Here is a 23,825-nt window from a genome sequence, read left to right as displayed (position 1 = left end):
TAGGTTCTGAGGTGCTGGGCCAGGCCCAATCCTTGCGGGAAGTGCTTAGAACCAGTGCTTTGGTGGTTCAGACACTCAGTCGTGTCCAACTCTTTGCGACCCCATGGACTGCAGCACACCAGGCTTCTCTGTCCTTCACTATCTCCCAGAGTTTGCTCAAACTCGCATCCATCGAGTTGATGATGCCATCCAACCATCTCATCCTCTGTTGTCCCCTTCTACTCCTGCCCTCAGTCTTTCCCAGTATCAGGGTCTTTTCCAATGAGTTGACTCTTCCCATCAGGTGGCCAAAGTATTGGAGCTTCAGCATCAGTCCTTCCAATGAATATTCAGAGTTGATTTCCTTTAGGGTGGACTGGTTGGATCGCCTTGCTGTCCAGTTGACTCTCAAGAGTGCTTTGGAGGGTGTGCTAAGACCTTACCTACCCCCTACCTTGAAAGGTCCCATGAAGAAAAAATACCATTAGAAGGTCCTTTATTTGAAAAAGCACAGAGGCTCCTAGGTTCCTCCCACTCACACCTGTGCATCTGACAGGCTGGGTGGTTCAAACCCCCATCCTGGAGGTCTGACCACGGAAGGCTGAGGTTTCAGGGAGGAGAGCCGCATCCCTAGCCTGGGATGCTAGGGGACAGTCTGGGCTCTCAAGTGTGGTGGGTCCAGGAGAAAGAGCGTTTATGGAGAGAGAGGAGAGAGGAGAAGGGAAATTCCCACTGCACGGAATCATCACAGCCTTACCCAGGACCCCCAGGATGCTCTGGACCAGATGGGAGCCACGCTGTCCACCGGCTCTTCCTCTCCTGTCCTCTCTACCGGCTGCCCACCACCCCCCATGTCATCACCACACTCAGCTGGGCTCCTCCTTCCGTCTCCCCTTCCTTTCCTCTTCTTTGATGCCTGCCCCGAGGTTCACCACATCCTGCGACCCCAGCCCCGTGGGCAGACCTGTCTGCTGGTGGGTGTGAGGGTTGTCACTTTATACACGCAGGGAGATGTGCCTGGACCTGTGCAGGGGGCCCCGCTGAGCGGAGGTGACAGGGGGAGCCAGGCATCCCTTGGTTGTTTTCAGGAAGGAAGAGGAGGAGGAGGAGGAGGAGGAGGAGGAGGGACAGCTATTTGCAGATGCTTGTGAGCCGGGAGGATGGCTGCCCATTTCCACGCAGGCTCTGGCCCCACGTGGGAAGGAGGTCTCATGCCACCTTCCTGACTCATTCTCTGCTGACAGCGTTTTCCTTCCACACCCCTCCCAGGACCGGGAGAGACGCGAGCAGGAAAGACCTCGGAGGAAAACCCGGGGAAGATCATTGCTTCCTGAAGGCCAGCTCGGCCACCCCCTCCCTCGCGCTGCGGGTGCGAGCGTCGACCATCCAGGCTTCTGGATGGCGCTCGCTCATGCCATAGAGGCATCTCGATGAGGCAGCCCCGGCTCACAGATGCAGAGGCTAACTCGGGGCTTTGTTGGTGCGATTTGCCTTGAAGGACGGCCGGGATGTCCCTAGTCACGTTCACATCGAGGTTTCCAACCGAATCTCATCAGACGGACGAGAGAAGTCCCGTAGGGGTCTGTAAAGTTTGCCCCAGAGAGGAAGGATGATCTGAGGCAGAACTGGGTTTTGGTTTCCTGCCCCTAATGAGACGGACGTCAGGGAGCCCTGCCAGTGGGGTTACTGCCAGTTATCCATTAAAGCCACGTTTCATTACACCAGGTCCGCTTCAGATGCGCTGCCTTCTGTCACCAGCTGGAGTCGGGAGGGTTCAGGGTCTGGATGTGGCAGCGTGGCAGGCCAGCTGAAATACCTTTGGCGTGGCCATCCTCCCGGGCATTGGATTAGGGACCGCCTGGAGCCCTGTCTCCCCAGCCCTGTGCTCTGGAGGCTGTCCACCTTCTCCTGCTAGGGGCTCACATTCAGCTGAGCCCTCAGCCCAGTTCTGTTTCGGGTAGGAAGGCGAGACCATGTCAACCTGCTTCCAAAGGCCGGGGTGCCATCCTGACCTGGCGTGCCCATGTCTTGATCCTGGCCTTGGAGGACTCCTTGGCCTGACTTCCTGGCCGTTCGTAGCTCAGATTTCTGGCTGATCCCCTCACTTTTTCTTCTGGAGTCCTGGATGGGATCAGAAGCCCCCAGCCAATTTCCCATCCGCTTGCCTTTGCCATCACTGACCTCTGTGGATCTGAGCTCTTTCTTGTCTCACTTATAGGAACTTGTAGGTGTCTTCTGGCCCTTCTGGTCTAATCTATGTAGTTGTGTTTGTAGTTCTTTAGTTACTAAGTCATGTCCGACTTTGCAGCCTCATGGACTGCAGCACACCAGGCTTTCCTGTTCTTCACTATCTCCTGGAGTTTGCTCAGACTCATGTCCATTGAGTCTGTGATACCATCCAACCATGTCATCCTCTGTTGCCCCCTTCTCCTCCTGCCTTCAATCTTCCCCAGGATCAGGGTCTTTTCCAATGAGTCGTCTCTTCGCATCAAGTGGCCAAAGTATTGGAGCTTCAGCATCAGTCTTTCCAATGAACATTCAGGGTTGATTTCCTTTAGGATTGACTGGTTTGATCTCCTTACTGTCCAAGAGTGTGAGCTTTAAAACGAACATTAAGCATTGAGATCATCTCACCGACAAGGTTAGGAGTGGCTGTTTCAGGGGGCCGGGATGAGACCAGATGGTAGAGCAGCCAGGAAGTGGTGTTTCCCAAGACAGGTGATGCGGGAGGTGCAGAAGCACCTGCTCGGAAAGTGAAATCTAAGAGCAGGTGGGATCAGCACTTGCAGGGCTCAGGTCAGGAGAAGCCCATCCAGGGAAAAACAACAGAGGGGACCTGACCCGGGGGCTGGCCCGACACGACGTGTCCACACCACGTGCATCTCCGTGCGTGCCGTGGACTCAGAGAAGCGTGCCCCGAGGACGTGCTCCTGGGGACGTATGTGCCCCCGCTTCCAAGACGCTCGTGGTGGAGCGGACCCCGGGAGTGTTTACGAAGAGCTCCTGGTGGGCCAGAACCTGGTGATGAGATGGTTCTTCTGCAGCCACGTGAGGGGTCAACATGCCCCCGTGTTTAACTGGCACAAACTGTCTTGCTCTATAGCTGCTTGGGTGGAACAGGACATGGAAATGCTGGCACGTCCGAGGGCCAGCTGGGCACTGCCACTGTCTCCTTGTTTGTCCCCCCTCTTGGCGGGGCTGCGCTGGAACCGTCCAGGGGGCTCGAACTCACAGTGAAGGGATGGGGAGGGGTGGGGACTGGAGCCTGGTTGCACGTCCAGTTGAGGTTTGGACCGTGTCTCCGGTTGGGCAGTCCATCCTGGTGTTTGTCCAGGGGCCCAAGGTGTCCTGAGTTCAGTGTTTCTAGGACTGAGAGAGGGACACGGGGAGCAGAGTCCTGGGGAAACCCTCCCCTCCTCACCCCACTCCAGCCAGCCTGGTCATCCAGGTCCATGCCGGCCGTGGCCTTCTGCCCGGGCATATAATGTGGGGTCGGAGGTCGAGAATGAGGGGGTCAGGGGCCAGAGGCTTGTGGTCAGTGGCCATTCTGCCCAGGCTTTGGTCTCTTCGATAAGGGCGCTGGTCCCCTTCATTAGGGTGGGGCCCGATTACCTCCCAAAGTTCCCGGCACATGGACCATTACTCTGGGGATAAGGCCTAAACCTGTGGATTTTGTGAGGACACAAACACCCGTTCTAGAGCACCCTCATCCCTGGAAAAGTCCCACCTGGCTTCCCTCACTGGACTGACTCATTCCCTCTTCTGACGGAGCCCGGTCACCACTCCCCCAGATTTGTCTTCCCGTCCCCCGCAGAAGTTACTGCTGAGAATGACTGGATTTTCAGATCCTTCTCCCCAGCAAGGCCCAAGCCGTGTCTTCTTCTTCTCAGGGTCCCGAGTGACCAAATCTGCTCCCACAGTCAATAGTAACAAGAATTCGGGGGACTTCCTTACGGTCCAGTGGTTAAGGCTTTTCCTTACGAGCTTCCCTGGCGGCTCCACGGTGACAAATCTGCCAGCCGCTGCAGGGGACATGGGTTCCCGGATCCCTGACCCAGAAAGATCCCACGTGCCGGGAGGCAGCTAAGCCCGTGCACCGCAAGAGCCCGGAGCCGCAACTACTGAAATCTGAGTGCCCTAGAGGCCCTGCTCTGCAGCAAGAGAGGCCACTGCCCTGAGAAGCCCACACACTGCAGCTAGAGAGTGGTCCCCACTCGCCACAACTGGAGAAGAGCCCGTGCAGCAACGAAGACCTAGCTCAGCCAAAAATAGATAATAAATAGATAGATAAAAATCATTAAAAAAAAAAAAGTATCTGCCTTGCAATGCAGGGGTTGTGTGTTCAAGCCCTAGTTGGGGAACTAAGATCTCAAATGCCTTGGAGCAGTTAAGCCTGCACACTGCCCCTCCTGAGCCCACGACCCACAATGAGGGACTGTGCGCTGCAAGCAAAGAGCCCACGTGATGAAACAGAGATCCCGTGTGCCACAACTAAGACCCAAAGATAAATGAGAAAACATTAAAAATAAAACAGTAACGTGAATTGGGAATTCCCTGGCTGTCCAATGGTTGGGGCTCAAAACTTTCACTCTTCAAGGCCCGGGTTGGATCCCTGGATGAGGAACTGGGATCCCACAAGCCGTGTAGCTTGGTTTAAAAAAAAAAAAAAGTTTTAAAAAGACTAGTGGTCACCAGTTTATTTCCCTGCACAGGCGTTCACGGGCTCTCATTCTGGAGAGGGCAGGAGTGGAGAGGAGGTCGGGGCAGTGGTTTCAGGGTGAGCTGGCCGAGCTAACAGATAAGGGAAGGAGGCTGATCATCCGCCGCCAGGACCTTTTGTCTGCTCTTCCTCCAGGCAGACAGATCATTCCAGACAGATAAAAAGACACATCAAGCCCAATTCTTTTGAAAAATTCTGATTCTTTTCCTCCCAGCTCTCTTCTCTCCCTACCTCCCTTCTTTCAAATTTGATGGAAGAAAAAAGCATTTGGATAGACACTCTGGTTCCCCCAGGCTCCGGGAACTCTGCCGTCTGCCCAGGACCCAGGGCCGCCTGCCCCTCTGTGCCTTGGGCTGGCCCAGGCCTCCTACAGCAGCGACCTCAAGCTCGAAGTGTCCAGGGCTCACTGCTGCTAGACTTGTGACACATGGTGGACGTAGAGCACAGGCCACCTCCTGTTCTTCTTCTTATGCCTGACAAAGGGCGTCTTAGAAAAAAGGAACTCTTACAGATCAGGGTGTATCTCCAAGACGCCCAGCATCAGGGGCTGAACTGGGCTTTTGTTGGGGAGCATCTGTCCAAGAAGACAGGCCTTTCCTGCCCCTTCTGTGTCCTTGGATGGAGTTTATTTTTTATATTTTTAAAAATATGTATTCATTTGACTGCATCGGTCTTGGTTGCCGCACGCAGGATCTTTCGTTTCAATGCACAGACTCTCTCGTTGTGGTTCACGGGCTTAGACGCTCTGTGGCACGTGGGGTCTTAGTTCCCCAACCAGGGACCGAACCCACGTCCCCTGCCGTGCAAGGTGGACTCTTAACCACCAGACAACCAGGGAAGTCCCTGGATGGAATTTCTTAATGACTCTCTCCCTAAACTCATTTTCTAACTACAATTGCGTATCTTTGATTGAAAGGAAAAAACAAACTATCTCTTGGGTTTCGCTACCCGTTTGTGAGGCTAGACCTGCTCTGTCACGGCCGTGGGGACAGAGCACCAGGGCCAGAGAGAGGCCTTGGGCATAACTGGGCATCCCTCCCGGGCAGAGGGGAGCCCGCGGGAAGAAGGCGGTGTTTGAGCTAATACTGTGCTTTCTGGTTTAGTTCCAACAGCTGCATGCCAAACCTTCTTTTACTGGTTTTCAAAGGGTGTCGATTTCCCCCATCTCCATGTACCGGTTCCTGGCTCGGTGGTGTGAACCAGCCTTCCCTTCCCTTCCCCCCATTCATTCATTTATTCCTCTCTGAGCTCCTGTATTAATTTCTTGTTGTTGTTTGGTCACTGAGTCGTGTCCAACTCTTTTGTGACCCCATGGACTATAACCCGCCAAGCTTGATTCTCTGTCCATGGAATTCTCTAGGCAAGAATACTGAAGTGAGTAAGCCATTCTCTTTTCCAGGGAATCTTCCTGACCCAGGGATCGAACCCAGGTCTCCTGCATTGGCCGGTGAGTTCTTAGCCCTGTGCCACCTGGGAAGCCCGTTAGCTTCTTTAGGCTGTTGTTCAGTTGCTGAGTCCTGTCCGACTCTTTGCGACCCCATGGATTGTAGCACGCCAGGCTCCTCTGTCCTCCAGTAATCTCCTGGAGTTTGCTCAGACTCATGTCCACTGAGTCCGTGATGCCATCCAGGCATGCCATCCTCTGCTGCCCCACTCTCCTTTTGCCTGCATTCTTTCCCAGCATCAAGGTGTTTTCTAATGACTTGGATCTTCCCATCAGGTGGCCAAAGTGTTGGAGCCCAAGAGGGCAGGGCTCTTATCCTCAGCCCCACCTTCCCTTGCAGCCGTCACCTCTAATGAATTGTCTGGGGGTCAGTTGCTGAGTCACGCACTAATCATCTTTGGAAGGCACTGGTCTTCGCTCTGGCGGATTGAGGACTGTGGCCGAGAAAGCCCCCTGCCTGGTACAAGAGGTTCACGTATGTGTGCGCCTGCTAAGCCACTTCAGTTGTGTCCCACTCTTTGCAGCCCTATGGACAGTAGCCCGCCATGTTCCTCTATCCATGGGATTCTCCAGGCAAGAATACTGGAGGGGGTTGCCATGCCCTTCAACAGGGGATCTTTCCCACCGAGGGCTCGAACTCAGGTCTCTTGTGCCTCCTGCATTGGCAGGCAGGTTCTTTACCACTAGGGCCACCTGGAAAGTCGCACGAGAGTTCCAGTACCTGCAGTTAAAAGACTCAGCCGCCCACAATTCTCACCCACATTGGAATTCCTGCTGCTGATCCACCTCATTGATTTTCAGCCTTCGTTCTTGTAAATCTGCAAGGGAAAAAAGCTTTCTCGCTGACTCTGCTTGAACCCAATTTTTCAAATCTTATCAGCATGGCTGGTACTCTGATGGGTTTCTTCAGCGTGGTGACCTCCTGTGACATAATACTGCTGGAGGGCAGCGTGCTTTCTTTCTTTAATAGGCAGGAAGGTGATATTCTGAAGCTTGGGTTCTTCTTAAGGGGAAGAAGCAGCTGAAAACAAGGGCCCCCTCTGTGTGGTCGCCCATGGACATGGACCCTCTCTCAGCTGCTGTTCCATAGTCAGCAGCCTCTCTCCAAGCCCAGTGTCTCAGAAATGCCTGCAAGCCTGGATTCTGGTGTTGATTGTCGTTGCTGCATTTATGACTACAGATAAGGCTGTCCGACGAGGCTCCCATGAAATGATTCTTCCCAGTTCCTTACCAGCATCTTCTCTGTCCTGGAGGGCTGCACCTGCCCCCTCGCTTATCCCCTTCCGTCCTCCCTACTAGAGTCAGTTTTCTGCCCAGACAGCAGACTGACCCTAAAAAATGTAAGTCAGCCTGTGTCAGAACCCCGTGCCCGGGACCTGCCCGTGGGCTTCCAGACGCCTGGCTGCCCTTGGGTCCTGTCCGCTGCCCTCCAACCCTGTCTCCTGCCTCTCATCCTCACTGGTCCTCAAGCTCAGCCTCTGAACTGCCCTTCCCTCTGGCTGTCCTCAGCCCCTGGTCCTCTGTGCTAATCTCTCTGCTCAGTTGACGCCACGTGGAGGCGAACGCCATCAGCGAGCATCCCTGGCCACTGTTCCTCTCCATCCCCTTGTTCTGTACTCCCCTCCTCACTGCACTTACTGTGCACAGACCTTCTGTTACATGTGCATTTCTCTGTGGCCTGTCTCCCCTCCTGAATGTAAGTCCCAGAGACCTTGGGATTTCTCTGTCTTGCCCGTTGCCTTAATCCAAGTGATGATAAGTGCTTTAGAGGTGGTGGATGTTGGTGAAGGGGATAGTAGCATTGAGGAAATGAAGGGGACGGGGCTTCCCTGGTGGCTCAGTAGTAAAGAATCTGCACGCCAATGCAGGAGGCATGGATTCGATCCCTGGGTTGGGAAGATCCCACATGCCGAGGAGCCCCTCAGCCTGTGAGCCACAGCTACTGAGCCTGCGCTCTAGAGCCCGGGAGCCTCAGCTGCTGAAGCCGGAGAGCCGGAGAGCCCGTGCTCTGCAACAAGAGAAGGCACTGCAGTGGGAAGCCCTCACACGGCAAGGAAGAGTAGCCCCCGCTCGCCACAATGAGAGAAAAGCTCTGGTGGCAACAAAGACCCAGTGCAGCCATAAATACATAAATAAATACATAAATAAAATTTAAAGAAAAGGGGAGTGAGAGAGATCACCAAGTCTAACAGACCCTTGCTTTGCCATAAGATTCCACCCTCCCCTCCTTGAATCAGGATTCAACACAAGGAGCATGGGATTTAAGAAAAAAACAAAAAGCTAGATTGTTGGGTTTGAAGATGAGGAAGCCAGAGTGGAATCAGGGTCTAGCACTGGCATTGGGGGGAGATTCTGAGAGGCTTTCTCCTTCCTCTCGGTCTCCAGCTTTGAGTGAGTAGTGATGGAGGGAAGAGTGGAGAGCTGGGGACAACGGCGCATCCTGTTTACCCGGCTTGGACCTGGGCAGGACGTCTCAGCCCAGGCACTGTTAAGCTGAGCACAGCTAATGCCCACCTCGGCCGGCCGCTGTATTTCCTTTTCCCATGTATGGGTTTCTAAAAACCCATTCGAGTTCCTGGAGGAAGCCAGAGAGCTCACAACCCGATTACTGTACTTGGGCCGATGGGGCTCAATAACGTGGCTGTTAGCTGAAGAGTTGTGAACACTTGCACGCCACTTGGGCTGGGTACCACGTGGTCCGTGAAATGTCACCTCCTGCCCTGCAAGAAACACTGTCTACTTTCTCTTGGCAGTAGCTTCCCTGAGCATTGAGCAGCTGCTGTGGAGGCAAGAGTGCTGGGTCTGGAATCGAGAGATGTGGGTTCTGCCGAGGCTCGGCCACTGTAGACGAGAAAGGAGAACAAGGGCGGTGTGTACGTGCGTGCGTGCGTGCACGAGCACGGATGCATGTATGTGGGTGTGTGTACAGAGGGCAAGAGTGTCCACATGCATGCACACTCTTGTGTCTGTGTGAGCGTGTCCACTTGTGCATGTGCAAGTGTGTGCACATGCATTGTGCACAGGTGTGCACACATAAGCATGGGGGTGTGCATGCTTGTGTGAAGGCACGCACACATGTGGGTGCCTACATCTGGGCATGTATTCACATGTATCACACCACGTGGGTGCATCATGTGCACACGTCCATGCGTTTGTACATGAGTATGTGTATGTGTGCACACATACATATATGAACACTCATGCAACTGTGCGTGTATGCATGTTTGTGTGTGCATGCCAGTGTGTATACATGCCCATGTCCACACAGTTGTGTATGTATAATTTATTTTTTATTGAGGTAATGTTGATTTATGTAGCATTCTATACATTTCATGAGCTTCCCTGGTGGCTCAGTGGTGAAGACTCCACCTGCCAACGCAGTAGGCGCCAGTTTGACCCCTGAATCAGAAGGATCCCCTGGAGAAGGGAATGGCAACCCACTGCAGGATTCCTGCCTGGGAAAGCCTATGGACAGAGGAGCCTGGTGGGGCTAGAGTCCATGGGATCGCAAAAGAGTCAGACACAACCGAGCGACTCGACACAGGAACACGTTTCATGGGACAGCATTGTACTTCTACTTCTCTATGCCCTGCGAAAATGTCACATTCTCCTGTCACCATGCAGTTGATCTCTACCCGTTTTGCCCTTCTTCTTCTCCCTTGGTAACCACTGCTCTGCTCTCTGTATCTGCATGTTTATTTTTGTTCATTTGGTTTGTTCATTTATTTTGTTGTTCGAATTTTACCACATATAAGCAAAATTATACAATATTTGCCTTTCTCCAATTGACGTGCATGCGTGCTCAGGCACTCAGTTGTGTCCTACTCTTTGGGACCCCGTGGACTGTAGCCCGCCAGGCTCCTCTGTCCGTGATTTTCCAGGCACGGATGCTGGAGTGGGTTGCCATTTTCTCTTCCAGGGGATCTTCCCGACCCAGGGATCGAACCTGGGTCTTCTGCATCTCCTGCATTGGTAGGTGAAATTTTTTTTTAACCAATGAGCCACCCAGGAAGGCCATAACTGACATTTCACTTAATATAATATCCTCAAGATCCATCATGTTGTCGTAAATGGCAAAATGTCATCCTTTTTTATGGCCTAGTAGCATTTCATTGTCTACATAAACCACATCTCCTTTATCTGTTCATCTTAGGTTGCTTCCGTATCTTGTCTGTTGTAAATAATGCCACAGTGGACGGAGACATGCACATATCTTTTCAAGTGAGTGCTTTCATATCATGTGGATAAATACCCAGAGGTGGGGTAGTTGCGGCTTGCTGTTTATCAATCTCTTGGAGCCCCGAGTGGGTGGGGTGCAGTGCTAATAACTGTTTATGGAGCGAAAAAAGGAGAGTTGTGGATGATCCCGTGTGCTCCTTTGAGCTTTGGATCATATTATACGCTGTTGATAATTTGTAAAAATTGCATCTACTGAAAAGTCATGTACCTTGGAAACTGTTTTCATGACACCATAAAATAAGTTAGATTCGTTGAGGGCTATTGATTTTAAGTTACTGGATCATACATACACACGACAGGAAAAAAAAAAAAGAAGATTAAAAATATCTTTAATAGGGCTTTGGGATTAGTGCACTTTATTAAGCACTGCTGCTGCTGCTGCTGCTAAGTCACTTCAGTCGTGTCCGACTCTGTGCGACCCCATAGACGGCAGCCCACTAGGCTCCTCTGTCCCTGGGATTCTCCAGGCAAGAATACTGGAGTGGGTTGCCATTTCCTTAGCACTAATTCTCTCCAAATTGGCAATTGGTGTATAATCTATATTAGCAATTTTCATTTAACTACAGTCAGTATTTGGTTAGATAAAATACCACTTTCTAAGCATTCTTCAGGGAGACTGTTTATTGAACAGTCTCAACCCGGGTTTGCCGAAGGTCATGTTAACGTGGAATTTTCTTTCCTTGAACTCAAAGCAAACTTTGGAGGGGGTCACTGAGTTTGGAAGAATGGAAAATAGAGAAGGAGGAGGGAAATTAGGTATGGAGAATCTGTGATGGGTGTGGGGGTCAGTTAGCAACTGAAGGGTTTTGTTTCTCTTTAGAGGAAGGGTCGGGAAAGGTTGTTCATCTCGGCATGTTTCATTGCTGTTTAGCCGTTCAGTCGTGTCCAGCTCTTTGTGACCCCATGGACTGTAGCCTGCCAGGCTCCTCTGTCCCTGGGGTTCTCCAGGTAAGGATACTAGAGCGGTTTGCTTTAGATCCTCCAGGGGATCTTCCCGACCCAGGGATCAAACCTATGGCTCCTGCATTTCAGGTGGATTCTTTACCACCGAGCCACTGGGGAAACCCCTTTGGGCCCCTGCTTTTTTATTTTTCTTTTTAATTGAAGTCTAGTTGATTTACAGTATGTGTTAGATATGTGTGTGTGTGTGTGTGTGTGTGTGTAGTTTTTAAGAGTCTTTTCCATTAGAGGTTATTTTTTATTAAAGATGTTTTATTATAAGTTACTAAAAATATTGAGTTTAGTTCTCTGTGCTATACAGTAGGTCCTTGTTGGTTGTCTATTTTGAAAATAATAGTGTGTGTCTATTAACGCCAACCCCCCAGTTTACCCCTCCCCACCCCTTTTCCCTTTGGTAACCGTGAGTTTGTTTTCTCTGTGAATTTATTTCTGTTCTGTAAGTTCATTTGTATTATTTTCTTTAGATTTCACGTATAAGTGCTATCATATGCTCTTTGCCTTTCTGACTTATTTCACCCAGTGTGATAACCTCTGGATCCATCCATGTTGCTGCAAATGGAATTGTTCCCTCTTTGTTATGACTGATGACATTCCATTGTATGCATGTGCCACATCTTCTTTATCCATTCACCTGTCAATGGGCATCTGGCTTCCATGCCTTGTCTGTTGTGAACAGGGCTGCTGTGGACATTGGGGTTCATGTGTCTTTTTGAGATAGAGTTTTTGTCTTTTCCAGATATATGCCCAGGAGTGGCACTGATGGATCATATGACAACTCTATTTTCAGTCTTCTAAGGAACCTCCGTACTGTTGTCCATGGAGGCTGCGTCGACTCACACCCCCAGCAACAGTGTAGGAGGTTCCCGTGTCTCTGCGCCCACTGCCATTACTTTCCCTGGTCCCCATTGGAAGAGTGGCATCAAGGTCTAGAACCAGGCCTGGGTGGAATCGATCTCTTTCTAACCACAGCTCTCCTCATGAGTGTGTCAGGGCTTTGACAGCAAAGACAAGCCCCCCGCACCCCCTTGCCTACCTACTGCTCTTCCAAAGGAAGTGTACCAGGCAGTGTAGCAGGCATGAGTTTCATGGAATAAATTGTTTGTGTAGGTGCCAGGGAGCTTCCTGTTAGGCTGAACGTCCGTGGCCCACATTCCTTTACTCAATAGCATCAGGTTTCTTTTCCCTTTCTCTTCTCTCTCTCTCTGTTTTGAGGGTTAGGGTTAGGGTACTGTTTGTGGGATAGAGAGTACTGTTTTCTTAGAACTTTGTATAAATGATCATTTTGACAAAGGAGCAAAAGCCCTTGTCCCGATGGGCACTATATTTGAAATCAGAGTCACAGCTATCATAATGAAGACTTCATATCTTGTGATTGATGTAACATAATTGCCTCCTGGAGAACGTACCCGAAAGATACATCCGTGCTGGCAGTGAGCTCCGAGTTGCTCTCATTGCCTTCTTCCCTTGAGCTCATCTCTGGGACCCAGGGAGTCAGGTGGAGAAGGAGCGGGGTGGGCAGTGACCAGGACCCCTCCTTGAACAGTGCCGCCCTGAGCTCTTCTGACCACCCGAGCTGCGTGTTGGCCCAGGGCCTGGTTTGTGGACCAGTCGCTTCTGCGTGGTGTCATGCCACTTAGAATCCACAGACATTTAGAGCTCCTTTTACAGCCCTGGAACCGAGGGATTTAATACAGTCCACTGCTCACTTAGGAAAGATCTGGAAAAAAATCACCCCCGATCAATGGGGAAATCGACCGCTCAACCTGGAATACAGTATTATTAAACTATTTCCCTTCATCCTTCTTCTTCGCAAGGAAGATAATTATCTCATGTTTTATCTCTCCCTACAACTCTCAAGAGAAGAAGATTCTGTAGTTTTCATTGCCATCTCCTCTGGTCTCCCAGTAACTTTTACAATTAGAAACGAGAGTTATAAATGCCTTTCCTTGTCTTGTCAGGAAAGCTCGTTTCATCCTGTGCAGTTGTTGGTAAAAACCAAGATTCTTACCTCTGCCTTTACTGGTCCTTCATAGCATTCAGTCAGCAGATCTTTACTGAGCGCCTGCTGTGTGCTTTCCTGTCCAAGCTGAGGCTCCTTCTCTCAGCTACTCTTGCCGCGGGGCCAGCAGAGGCGGGGATCACGTCGCTCTTCCTCGAGGCTCGTGCTGTCTGCCTTTACCACTCCCGTTTCAGTCCGCACAAGCCAACTGCTGTAACAAACAGCCCCTAAAGCCCCAGGAAAAGAGTAGTTCCTGCTCCAGCCACAGGCCCACTGGGGTAGGTTGGGAAGGCGTGTTCTGCTCTAAGTCCATCACATGCTTCTTGCTGTATTTTGGTCTCCAAACTCCATCCACCTGGTGGCCCCCACTGGGTGTCTTAGGGTATCCCCACTGGACCCTTCACCTTCGGCCAACCTGACAAAGAAAGAGCATAAGCAAGGAGGACGTTGTGAGAGATATTTTAGGGGCCATGTCTAGAAGTGGTATGTATTCTGCTCACGTTTCATTGGCCAGGACCGAGTCACATGACCCACATCGCTGCCGGGAATGTGCGAAGTGGAGTTTGTTGAACCCATAGCACCCCCCACCCCACCCATAGCCATCGGCTCCCACGTGGACACATCTGGGTGTGCTGTTCCCTGGTCCTCCATCATTCCCAGAGCCTTGTTCCCAGCTCAGAACTACTTGTCAGCATCCCGTCCTCTGACCTCAGCATCCTGTCTCTCCATGCCCCATGTTATCCCACTTCCTCCAGAGACCTTATTTTTTGGCCACCCCTGCTTTCCTTGGTTGAATTGCCCACTTCCCAGCCCGCTCCCTTCCCTCACACATCGTCCTCCTGCCTCAGCTTGGACCAGTCCTATGAGCCATCTCTGCTCCCCAGTTTGGGCTGCCAAGGGCTGCTGAGAAGGATCACACACAACCCCAGGGATCAGTGCCATTCCAGATTCCAGAACTCCAACCCTGCCACCCTCAAGGCTTGGCCAGCTCTTCCTACTGGGCGCTCAGTGACTCCTCAGAGTTGCCCCAGACTCCTTACGGCACCTGTCGATCTTCATCCTTCTAACTCTCAGCAAATGACTTCATAATAGGCAATAAGACAAGGTCACCCTCAGGCTCCTCTACCCCTTGCTCCAAATTTACCCACTTACTAACCATCTCTTTTTCTCTTCAGACCCAGAAGTCAAGGTGTCTGCTCCCCAAAGTCAAGATCGGGCTTTGTTTTGCCCGCCTGGTCTTCCATCAAAGATTCCTTTTTCCTTTCTACCCTCTCCTCTCCTGACTCCCATCAGTCAGGTCACACATGCCTCTTTATCTTGGACAAACACATCTTCCTTCAGCCACACCACCCCTGTCCAGCTGCCACCCACCTCGTCTCCTCATCTTTTCACCAGAACTTCTGAAAACAGAGGACCACGTTAGCTGTTTGCATTTCTTCACCTCCCGTGACCTCCTGAGCAGTGAATCCTAAACATCAGAAATCGTGTAATTTTGCTGAAATCCCTGGTGTATTGACAGCTGCTATCCTCTTCCTCTTCTTGAAATATCTTCCTGTGGCTTCTGTGGTCCTTCTCCCTCCCAGTTCTCAGCTCACCCTTCCTTTCTGACGATATTTCCTCCATCTCCCTCTGAGGCCCCTCTTCTTTGTCTAATCATTAAATTAGCTTTTTTTTCCCACTAGCGTTTCATCAGCATCACCCCTTCTCCACCTAGGTTTTTTTTTTTTTTCACATTCTCTCCTGGGGATCTCATTCTGAGCTAATAATTCTACTTAGAACTTATGGGCGTGCCTATGCATGCATGCTCAGTCATTCAGTCGTGTCTGACTCTTTGTGACCCCATGGATTATAGCCCACCAGGCTCCTCTGTCCATGGAATTTTCCAGGCAAGAATACTGGAGTGGGTTGCCATTTCCTCTTCCAGGGGATCTTCCCAACCCAGGGATCGAATCCGTGTCTCCTGTGTCTCCTGCATTGGCACGCGGATTCTTTACCACAAGAGCCACCTGGGAAGCTGTCAAAGATACAGAGATGGAATCAAACCATTCTGTGAAATGTGAGAAGGAACAAAAGCAGCATTTCTAAGCTAATGTATAATGCTTTACATTAAGTATGCACACAGAACTGAATGAATGAATTCAGTACCAGGGAAGCCCCAGTGCAAGCAGACTTGACAAACCCATCCACACCTGCATCTCCAAAAGTCTGTGTATTTGAGCCAGCTAGCTCTTTTCTTTGTGACGGGGAAATGGGGATTCGCCCTAGATTCAGAGTCAGGGAATACTGGGGCCATGCAAGAGTGTATTAGAATCTCGATTGACTCGAAGGCCTTTTCATGACTCTGTTTCGGCTCTGCGGCTATGCATGGTTACCCCCAACATGTACCTTGAAACTTGAGCTGACCAAGGACGCAAAGTAATGTCGCAGCACGGGACTCTGTAAAGGTCATGGCTTAGAAGATGCTGAGAAGCCTCTCTGTTTGAACTGATGAATGAATGGTCCAGAAGGCCTCTTGAAAGAACTCCACGAGCAGCCACTGCCCGTCTTTGGTCAGGGGTAGACCTGCTGGACTTGGGTTCTCTTGAGGCTTTGTTCGCCAGAACCAGGGATTCTGGATGGAAGGTTCATATGCTGAGGGCTCTGTGCAGGGCTTTTCTTAGCACTCTGGTAACATACCGAGAAGCAGAAGGCATATTTTAGGCTTTCGAGTACTTTATAATTTAACGGAGTTCAAAATGTACAAAAGATTTTTAGTCTCAGAGCCTTGAGATGAGTGTGGAAGTCCAGATATTCCATATGCGTGGAATAATTATTCAGTCCTGAGACTTCCCTGGTGATCCAGAGGTTAGGCCTTTGCGCTTACTGCAGTAGACACAGGTTTGATCCCTGGTCAGGAAAGTAAGATCCCACAAGCCGGGATTTTTTTTTTTTAATAGTTTTAAAAAATTATTCAGTCCTGACTTGTATAATTCTGGGAAGAATCTTCTAGCTCTTGCGATGGCTCAGTTAACAAAAATAGGAAAAAATGCATGTTTTTGAAAACTGAGTGACTTAAGGGCAAGAGAAATGGAGTTTCCAGGGAGAGATCAAAGCCTTTAGGGAAACTTTCGTTTCTGAACTCCCCCTGAAAACAATCAAGAGATGGGGAAAAAGAAATTTTTCTGCAGTTACATTCACGTTTTGGGTTTAGGTTTGTATATAGCTAGGACTGAAAGAACAAATGCAGGCAGAGATCTGCTGAGAAGAGCTGGTATTTTTAATGTTTTTTTTTTTCCCCTTTCTATATTTTCTGGAGTCCAGGCGAGCGAGTACAGAAATAGCCACCATTTGTAAATTGTTCCTGACATATTTTCTGCTCTTTGAATTCCCTGAGTACCCTCAACATAATTAGAAAGAAGCAATCTTTTACATCAGTAACAGGGAAAAAAAGAACATGGTTTCAGCATGCAAATAAGATGTTACCTAAACAGAAAATTATAGATGCAACCAGCTGATGGTTCTCGTCACAAGGACAGAAAGGGGACTGTTGAAGGCAGTGGGGACTGTTCCCAGCTCCACTTGCTGACGTTTCTCTCTGCTTCTCAGCATCACCTACTGTGCACACAGGCACAGGGGAGAGGGTGCAGATGAAAAAGCAAGCCCCCCAGGAGAAGTGTATGCAGTCGTCACGGACTTCTCCTTCCTGGGTTTAGGCTTCAGGCTTGAAAACAGTTTTTGTTGTTTCCTCTGCATAGATCCCCTTCTGATACAGACCAGAAGAGCGAGCCAAGAATGCAGCTTCTAACTTCATTTGATGATCAGTTGATTGACTGACGGCTTCATTCATTCATCTACTCCCCTCAGTGAGCATCTATTTGGTGCCATTGTAATCCCCCTGGAGAAGGACATGGCGACCCACTCCAGTGTCCTTATCTGGAAAATCCCATGGACAGGGGACCCTGGCGGGCTATAGTCCACTAGATCGCAATGAGTTGGACATGACTTAGCACAAACAACAAAACAAATCCTGGGGCTACATCAGCACGGACACTTTTCTCCATCCCCCTTCAGTTCTTTGGGAACAGGTGCAGAGAAGAGGGAAAGTCAACATTAATTAGGCACGTGTGTGGGTGGGTGTAACACAGGACCGCTGCTGGCTAAGCAGCGAAGGGAGGACACAGGTGAGTGTCGAGAGCAAAAAGGCGGTCGGGCCGCAGGGAAGGAGGTGCCGGAAGGACCAGAGAGTGAGTGGGTCGAGGGTCGGGAAGGAAGGAGCAGGTGTCAGCCACCTGGAATGCCTAGAATTGAAATTCTGGAGGCAGCTCGTGAACTGGCAATGCCCTTGGGACTCGTTGGGTAACATAGTGTGTAGGACAAGTTCACTGAAGATGAAGCACGTAAGGAACCAAATAAGGGGTTGAAACCAAGGTATCGGATGGTTTATCTACACGAGTACTGACATCACAGATTATGGAGCTTAAATCTCCAGTTAACGCAGAAGGGTCTGGATGAGAACTCGATCCTTGTGAGAGCTGAGCTCTTAGCTAACAGGGATGTCGAAAGTACTATTAGAGGGACCTCCCCTGGCAGTCCATTAGTTAAGATTCTGCGCCCATTGCAGGGGGTATGGGTTCAGTCCCGGTTCAGGAAGCTAAAATCCCACGTGCCCCGTGGCACAGCCCCTCCCCTCAAAAGTATGAATAGATTTAATCCTGCCTTTGGAATAGAGTCACAGCTGCATAGACCCAAAGCTTGATTTGAATAAATATGAAACTTGAGTACTCAGGAAGCGTTGACATTCCAGACTCCATCATAAGCCCATTTCGTCTGGATAGGCAGTGAGGAAGCAGATGCTGAAGAAAAGCTGGTCTGACAACGTAGAAAGAACCTAGATGTCGATTTTTAGAATCCGAATCCAGTCCACAGGAAATCTTTTCTCTTTAGAATAACCTACAAGCATCATCAGAAGGCCTCGAGACAACCGGATAAGAATTGCTATGTTTTGGCAGTGCTCTAGAAACATCCACACAAAGTCATCCGAGTGCTGTGTGTAACACCTTTGTCGAAATAGCCTTTTTAAGGTGAAGAGAACTCTAAAGAGAGTTAAGTATCCTTCTACAGCAAGAAAGATGTCTTAATTATTTCTCTTTTATAAAATCCTTAGCAGTGAGTCCCGCCCATTATGAATTTTTCCTTATTTCCAGATGACCCTTAGACTCTCTTTGTTCATTAAAAATTCTACAGCTATTTGGACTGGATGACAGAGGATGAGATGGTTGGATGGCATCACTGACTTGACGGACATGAGTTTGAGCAAGCTCCGGAAGTTAGCAATGGACAGGGAAGCCTGGTGTGCTGCAGTTCATGGGGTCACAGATTCGGACACCACTGAGCGACTGAACTGAACTAAACTGATTTCGACTGGAATTGTGTTAAAGCTATTAATTTGAAGAGAGTTAGTAGCCTTATGCTTTGCAACCTTTCTGTGCAAGAACACAGAATACCTCTTCCTCTATTTCTTATTTTATATGTTTCAGTTTGTCTAATGTTTCCCTTTTAAAATCTACCATTTAACAGACATCCCTGGTGGTCCCAGTGATTAAGATTCTACCTTCCAATGCAGGGGGCCGTGGGTTCCATTCCTGATTGGGGAACTGAGATCCCGCCTGTTGCGGGGCCACAAACTTCTGAGTCTGTGCACCCCAACTAAGACCCGACTCAAACAGAAATAAAGAAACATTTATAACAATCCTAAAAAAAAAAAATCAAATCTACCATTCAAGATAGACCCCTGAACTTTCTTGCTTCCATCTCCCACCATAGCAATGTGGTCCGGTCATTAAAATACTCAGTACGATAGTTTAGAACAGAAAGCTGCCCAGAAAATCGTAAGCAAGGCACAGCACAGTAAATGGGCAGGGTGTCTGTTCCTTCATACTGAACTCTAAATGAAGCTCTCATTTTTGTTCAGTCGCTAAGTTGTGTCCTACTTTTTGCGGCCCCATGGACTGCAGCTCGCCAGGCTTCCCTGTCCTTCATCATCTTCCAGAGTTTGCACAAACGCACGTCCATTGAGTCGGTGATGCCATCCAACCATCTCATCCTCTGTCATCCCCTTCTCCTGCCTTCAATCTTTTCCAGCATTAGGGTCTTCACATCAGGTGGCCAAAGTATTGGGGCTTCAACTTCAGCATCAGTCCTTCCAATGAATATTCAGGGTTGATTTTCTTCAGGATTGACTGGTTTGGTCTCCTTGCTGTCCAAGGGACTCTGAAGAGTCTTCACCAACACCACAATTCAAAAGCATCAATTCTTTGGCCCTCAGCCTTCTTTATGGGCCAACTCTCACTTCCATATATGACTACTGGAAAAACCACAGCTCTGACTGTATGGACCGTTGTTGGTATAGTGGCATCTCTGCTTTTTAATACGCCGTCTAGTTTTATCATGGCTCTTCTTCCAAGAAGCAAGCGTCTTTTAATTTTCATGGCTACAGTCACCATCCACAGTGATTTTGGAGCCCAAGAAAATAAAGTCTTTCACTGTTTCCATTTTTCCGCCATCTATTTGCTGTGAAGTGATGGGACCAGAGGCCATGATCTTAGTTTTTTGAATGTTGGGTTTTAAGCTAACATTTTCACTCTCCTCTTGCACCTTCAACAAAAGACGCTTTAGTTCCTCTTCGCTTTCTGCCATTAAGGTGGTGTCATCTGCATATATGAGGTTATTGGTATTTCTCCCGGCAATCTTGATTCCAGCTTCTGCTTCATCCAGCCGGCCTGTGTTTCCGTTTGAGCCAACCCACCTGAGTGACCCGGGGCTGAGGGATGCACACTCTGGTTCCACTTAAAAGCATCCTCTGCCTCAGGCAGGCTATGCAGTCTTTCATCAGGAAAAGCAGGTGACCCAGTCTTATCCAAGTCAACGTGATTCCTTGCCATGATTAGAGCTCCAGATGAAACTCAGACTACTAGATTAAATGGTAGCTTGAAGGGCCTTAAGAGAGTGGAACAGCAGAGCAGCCCGGCCGGAGGATGTGGTTAAAAAGGCATCCATGGAGAGCTGCGGCTGTTGGGGTCAGCCCTGCAGTGGTCAAAGCCAATGGGAGCAGGGCAGTGAAATTTGCAGTACACAATGGAATTCCCAAGAGTCCAGAAACATCTTTCTAATCATTGCATTTGGGTTTTCTGAGCTTTTTTCTTCTGCTCCTCTCTTGAACTGTGGGTGTGTGTGGTGTGTTCTGTTAAAAAGGAGTTGAAAAAGCAATTTTGTTGGCTTCCTTAGAATGCTATTCTCTGCAGTGCTCAGATAATTGAGTATTATTATTATTTACAATAACCACCAGCTCCAGCAGATGTCATGGGATGGAGGAGGAAAATACCAATAAATTCTCGCCAATAGCTTATTTAGTAGAAACTGAAAAAAAGACACAAGCATGATCTGTAGCTGCAAGAAGAAGCTAAAGTAATTCTGCAGCCTTTTAAGCAAAGTACGCACATCTATTTAGGCATCTGGGATGTTTTCAGTGTCTGGTGCAGACTTCATGAAATCAGGAACCTCTTGTGTTTTGAAGACAATTTAGAGAGGCATCTTCTTGTCGTTTGCCCCTTAGAAATTTCTAAATCAACGGCAGATTTTGTCCTATTTCCCTAAGTGATTTATGGAATGCCAGCTCCATGAGAGCTCTCAGTAAAAGAATAAAAGGGGAAAAATCATTCCAAGGAAGCATAAGTTTGGGAAATAACATATATTAGATTCTCTTTTCGCAGACTGATACCCACTTAGCATTTAGAGGCTCTGGAAATCCTACAGAGGACAAACTCATTTAATATTATTTAACCAGAATTTTCCAAATATTTTTAATAGCTTTATTGAGCTACAGGTGACGCATGGTAAACTGCCTGCATTAAAGGGTACCACGTGATGAATTTCAGCACGTGTATACCTGCAGAACCACCGCCATTGAGGTAATTCCTCTTATTTTTGTGGGTATATCGAAGTTGTCTCCTCATTTATTGGAAGACATGTCGGTTGTCTCCAGTTTGGGGCTATTTAGAAAGAAACCTGCAGTGAACATTCGCCTATGAATCTCTGCGTGGACATGTACTGTCATTTCTTTGGGATGAATATCTTGGAGCAGTGCGGCTGGTTCATGATGGGTGTTGTGCAGTCTCTCAGGGGTGTCCAACACTTTTGCGACCCCGTGGACTGTAACCCACTAGGCTCCTCTGTCCATGGGATTCTCCAGGCAAGAATACTGGAGTGGGTTGCCATTCCCTTCTCCAGGGGATCTTCCTACCCAGGGATCGAACCCAAGACTCCTGAATTGCAGGCGCAGTCTTTACCCCTGACCACCTGGGAAGCCCTATGATAGGTGTATGATTAACTTTTTAAGAAACTGCCGAACTCTCCTCCCAAGTGGTTCTGCCGTTTGGCGTGGCCATCAGCAGTCTATGAGAGGCCCCGTTCCTCCACATCCGCACCAGCGCTCTGCACGTTCAGTGTTTATTGTCTTAGCTTTGTTGCTGTGCGGTCACTAAGTCACGTCTGACTCTCTGCAACCCCGTGGACTGTAGCCCGGCAGGCTCGGTGTGCAAGGGTATTGCCTTGTGGTTTTAATTAGCACTGCCCTGGTGCTGAATGGTGGTGAGCATCATTCAACCTGCTTCCACATCATCCGCTCTAACTCCTCGACGCCGGGCATCGGCTGGCTTCCAGCCAAGGTCCCTCTGTCCACATCCTAGAAACTCTCAAGGTGGTGACTTGGGAACATCACAGGGCTTACTTCATTTGTTTCCCTTCTCTCAGAGATTATGGTCTTTTTTGCTCACTGCCCACTTTAAATGGTTGCTTTATGTATTGTATCTGTTTTGTTCTGGATGTTTTCGGTGGAAGGTTAGATCCAATCCCCATTTTTCCATCTTTACTATGAACGGAAGCTTCAAAGCATATTGTGTTATGTTTATTTGACTATAAAAGTCAGCTTTTCTTCTCCTCCGTTTTCAATCTCACAGAATTTTCATTCTGGAGCCCATGTTGGCCAAGATGAGATGGTAGTTGATATACTCCGTCAGGGTATGCTTTTAATTAACGCATACCAGACTCATTTGAATTACAGCCCCTGTAACACTTCCTTCCATTTTCATTAAGTGAAAGGCAGCGTGGTGGGCACGCTTCATCTTCACATCATCAGGCTGGTCGTTGACACAGATGTCAGCGTTTCCATTTGAAAAACGAGGAAAGAACGTCATGCATGTTTTTAATGAACATCTTTCAGGCATTCTGATCCTTAACGAATAGAGGTCTAGAAACATCTTTTTGCCTTTATCCTGTTTATGTCGAAACCTCCGAGGGATGTACCACCGGATCTCAGAACGAACATGGATTTTCTCTTGCATCCGTCTCCTTACCGCTGTGATTGTGAACTTTCTATAAAATGCAGATTGGGTGCACTGGTTTTCCTATTTAGGCTTAAACCTTCCAGCAGTTGTAGGATAAAATCCAATATTCTTAACATGGCCCAGAGCTTTTATCATCTGCCTCTTGCCTGTCTGTGGGGCATGGCCTCTTATTGTCCCCTTCCTACACACGCTGCATTCCAGCCACAAAGGGCTACTTGCAGTTCTGAAAAGAAAACCTTGTCCTTTCCTCGCCTCTAGGAATGTTCCTTCTGCTCAGAGAAGCACTTATCCTTCAAAATGGTTCAGGTATCTCTTTTGATCTGAAGGCTCTTTGACCTTCTGGGCAGGATCATGACTTTTTATCGCTACCCTAGAGCCTCAGCAATCTGAGACCAGTGTTGTTATTCTGTATTAAAACTCTCTGTAACCAAAATTCAAAAGATACTGGGTTGGCCGAAAATTTTGTTTAGGTTTTTTGTACGATGTTAATGGAAAACCCGAACAACCTTTTTGGCTAACTTGATACACGCATCACCACCACCCCCATGTTCATAACAGAACTGTTCACAATGGCCTAGACGAGGCCGCCACCTAGATGTCCACTGACAGATGCTGAATGGATAAAGGAGAGGCGGTACATATGCACAGTGGAGTACCACTCAGATGCGAATGTATAAAGGAGATGTGGTACGTATACACAGTGGGGTACCACTCACGTGCTGAATGGATAAAGGAGATGCGGTACATACACACAGTGGGGTACCACTCAGATGCTGAATGGATAAAGGAGAGGTGGTACGTATACACAGTGGGGTACCACTCAGATGCTGAATGGATAAAGGAGAGGTGGTACGTATGCACAGTGGGGTACCACTCAGATGCTGAATGGATAAAGGAGAGGCGGTACGTATACACAGTGGGGTACCACTCAGATGCTGAATGGATAAAGGAGATGCGGTACATACACACAGTGGGGTACCACTCAGATGCTGAATGGATAAAGGAGAGGCGGTACGTATGCACAGTGGGGTACCACTCAGATGCTGAATGGATAAAGGAGATGCGGTACATACGCACAGTGGGGTACCACTCGGCCAGGAAAAG

The 23,825-nt window shown here is 49.1% G+C and overlaps 1 protein-coding gene and 1 long non-coding RNA gene across 6 annotated transcripts in view; both read left to right on the top strand.

Annotated features, from left to right (window-relative positions):
- The window catches only part of SLC39A11 (solute carrier family 39 member 11), a 375,544-nt gene that overhangs the window by 217,625 nt on the left and 134,094 nt on the right, over positions 1–23,825 (top strand). For 3 of the 5 annotated variants that reach the window (XM_070389009.1, XM_070389008.1, XM_070389012.1), the window contains exon 6: positions 6,099–6,146. The exons of the other annotated variants lie outside the window; for them this stretch is intronic. In XM_070389009.1, the coding sequence (XP_070245110.1) occupies positions 6,099–6,146 (48 nt within the window). The remainder of the gene's footprint in view (positions 1–6,098; positions 6,147–23,825) is intronic. 5 annotated transcript variants of the gene reach the window in all.
- On the top strand, positions 8,701–11,098 carry LOC138983968 (uncharacterized). Its single transcript, XR_011461329.1, has 3 exons — positions 8,701–9,012; positions 10,297–10,364; positions 11,075–11,098. It is a non-coding gene; the product is annotated as an uncharacterized lncRNA (long non-coding RNA).

Source organism: Bos mutus, chromosome 19 (assembly GCF_027580195.1).
Source record: "Bos mutus isolate GX-2022 chromosome 19, NWIPB_WYAK_1.1, whole genome shotgun sequence".
In the NCBI taxonomy this organism is placed as follows: Eukaryota; Metazoa; Chordata; class Mammalia; order Artiodactyla; family Bovidae; genus Bos; species Bos mutus.
This window is presented reverse-complemented; position numbering and strand designations above follow the sequence as displayed.